General features: G+C 50.4%; 1 protein-coding gene across 4 annotated transcripts in view; it reads left to right on the top strand.

Annotated features, from left to right (window-relative positions):
- FLVCR2 (feline leukemia virus subgroup C cellular receptor family member 2) overlaps positions 1–2,540 on the top strand; it is a 39,161-nt gene that overhangs the window by 25,633 nt on the left and 10,988 nt on the right. For 2 of the 4 annotated variants that reach the window (XM_025200745.1, XM_025200733.1), the window contains exons 1-2: positions 978–1,001; positions 2,170–2,273. In XM_025200745.1, coding sequence (XP_025056530.1) covers positions 981–1,001; positions 2,170–2,273 — 125 coding nt within the window. In that variant the 5' untranslated portion in view covers positions 978–980. Of the gene's footprint in view, positions 1–880; positions 949–977; positions 1,002–2,169; positions 2,274–2,540 lie in introns of those variants that run through there. The other 2 variants (XM_025200739.1, XM_025200752.1) reach the window with 2 other exon arrangements.

Below are 2,540 nucleotides of genomic sequence, written 5' to 3'. Positions count from 1 at the left end.
TCTGCCTCTGCTTGGTTATTGGAGTTTCTTGCCTAGCAGAGGCCATTCCCTGCTGGCTGTTGCTGAGGGCAGTGATCCAGTTCCCTACTGTAAGAAGTCTCCTGTTGGCATATCCCCTTCCAGGTCCCTGACCTTGGTACTAACTGAACTGGAGCTCCTTGCAGTTGTGGCATTAAGCCAGCGCTGAGTGAAAGAGCTCTACCTCCCAAGTGAGAAGACTTGTTAGGGATCATTGCCAAGAATTAATCTGTCTGTTAGGAGCACTGACCACTGCACAGCCCAGACAAGTTGCTCTAGGGAAGCCTGTGGAGTTCAAGAAAGCTCATTTCTGACTTCGCCCTGGAGACATAAAAAAACAATTTTTGCACCCTGGGAAGTGGCAGTGGCCAGGCCAGCAGCAACACTGGCTGTCAGTCTCGCACCTCTTTAAATCAGAGCCCTTACTGCCAAACCTAGTTACACTACTAGCCTAACCCCCACCCCTGTCCTGCCCCTACGCTGCAGAAATGAAAAGTGAATACACTAGAGTGAGGGAGGTCTTGAGGGCTGGATCCAGGAATCCCTTGCCAGGCCTAAAAGTATGTGAAGCAGTCTTACTTTGCCAGAAAGTCAAGAACAGCTGTAATATGCAAGTCCAAACATCATGTTGAGATGCCTCTTTCCTGTGTCAGCTCTGCAGCTCCTCCACCAGTGTGGATGTGGCCTGAGCAACCCTACCCCAGTTTGGAGGTCTTTAGGTTCTTCAACCCAGTTCTAAAATTGACCCCACCAAACTCAATTCATCCTATAGTCTGGGGCCTAGAGAGGGCCCCACTCACTTCTTATTAGGCACTTTTCAATGGCAGGCTCTGACTGGGCTGTGTTTTTATCCTCCTCTTAGGTTTGAATGCAGGTTGCTTCTATGCCCTGTCCACGCTGCTGAACAGCATGGTGCTTTAGCACTATCCAGTTTTTGTGCCCGGTCCACGCTGCTGAGCCGCATGGTGCTTTCGCACTATCCAGTAAGTGCCTCCCAACCCCAACTCTGTTCTCCCTCCTCGGTGCTGTCAATAGAAAGCTTGTTGTATAGAACAGGACTATCCAACTTCTACATGGTCATGGGCCACGCTAGTACAAGACACACCAGTGGAGGCCATGGATCCTAGGGCCACATCCCTCGTTACCACTCCACCATGTGCCCAAGTGCTCCCCACCCCCCCACTGCAGTGTGTGCCCTGACTGACTTCACTTACTAGGTCTCCCACTGTACTATGCAGGCTCCCCCTCTACTGAAAGCTACAGTCAAAGACATTGCCCTGCCTTGTGGGACAAATGCAGGGACAGAGGCAAAGCCTGGAGCCCCCAGTTGCTGCTATATTTAGAGCAATGCAGGGAGTGGCAGATAGGTGGGAGCCTGGAGCCCACAATTTAACCCCTTGTGTGCCACATGTAGGCCTCCCATTGAACAGCCTTAGTATAGAACAAGTTGCTACATGACCTCCTACTGGGAGAACTTGACACTTGGGCACTGCAGGCTTGTTCTGTAGCCAGTACTCCTACCCCTGTTCTCTACAGTTCTTTCAGCTGGAAGGGACTTGGATTGGTGAAGTCCAGCAGTGTACCCCATAAGGTACGTTAAAGAATTGATGACACTTTATTCTGGGAAATTCCCTAGTCACTTTTCATGCCCTGTCACTTACTTACAGCACTTACTACTGGCAGTCCAGCAACTGGAAGTCCCTTGTACTCAGTGCTTCTGCACTGCTCGCTACTATGTCTCCTGTTGCACAAGGCAGAGAGCGCTCCAAAGCCAGGGCTCCTACAATATGCCCTAACCCACCTGCTCCTCTGAGAGGGTGGGGCTGGGATGCCTGGGAGGTCCCTCTTGCTGGGGTAGCTCTCCAAACCTTAGTAGTTAGGCCAGCAGTCCTGGTAAGCACTGGACTGTCTCTTGAACAAGCTACCTTAAAAGCCAGTACTAAGAGTGACCTTGATCGGCAGCACAGATGTAAACCTTTGCAACTTCCTCCTCCTGGCTGACTCTGTCAGGGGTACTATCCTGTTCTCCTTGCAAGCTGAACTAGATAGGGCTTTAAGAGCAGGAGATGGAAAAATTCAGCTTCAGTATCCTTTCATCTCCAAGCCCTTTTAACCCAACTTGCTATTGTATTTGTGTGTGTCTGAACATAGGGGGAGGTGGTGAATGCTGGCAGAATAGGACTCACCATCATACTATCTGGCATGGTTGGAGCTTTAATCTCTGGCATCTGGTTGGATAAAACCAAAACCTACAAGTAAGTTCTTTGCACTGCTTTCACCCTCAGCAACCCTACCCAGCCCTCCATGTGGAGAGTGATGCCCCAGGGGATAACTCTGCCTTCCAAGGGTTGAGTCATTGGGAACATGTGTGGGAGGTGGACTGTGTTTCTACAAGTGCATTCACCTTGGAGCAGCTCCTGCTGGGAGTGACCTGGTAGGAGAGACCACTATTTCCTGCTGCTCTGGCCTGGGTTTTGGAACTATTGGATCAGGATTCTTTTTTGTCTTTTGCCTTATTCCTG

This window comes from Alligator sinensis, unplaced genomic scaffold (assembly GCF_000455745.1).
Source record: "Alligator sinensis unplaced genomic scaffold, ASM45574v1 scaffold280_1, whole genome shotgun sequence".
NCBI classification, from domain to species: domain Eukaryota; kingdom Metazoa; phylum Chordata; order Crocodylia; family Alligatoridae; genus Alligator; species Alligator sinensis.
The sequence above is the reverse complement of the archived record's forward strand: the minus strand, read 5'-3'. Positions and strand labels throughout refer to the sequence as shown.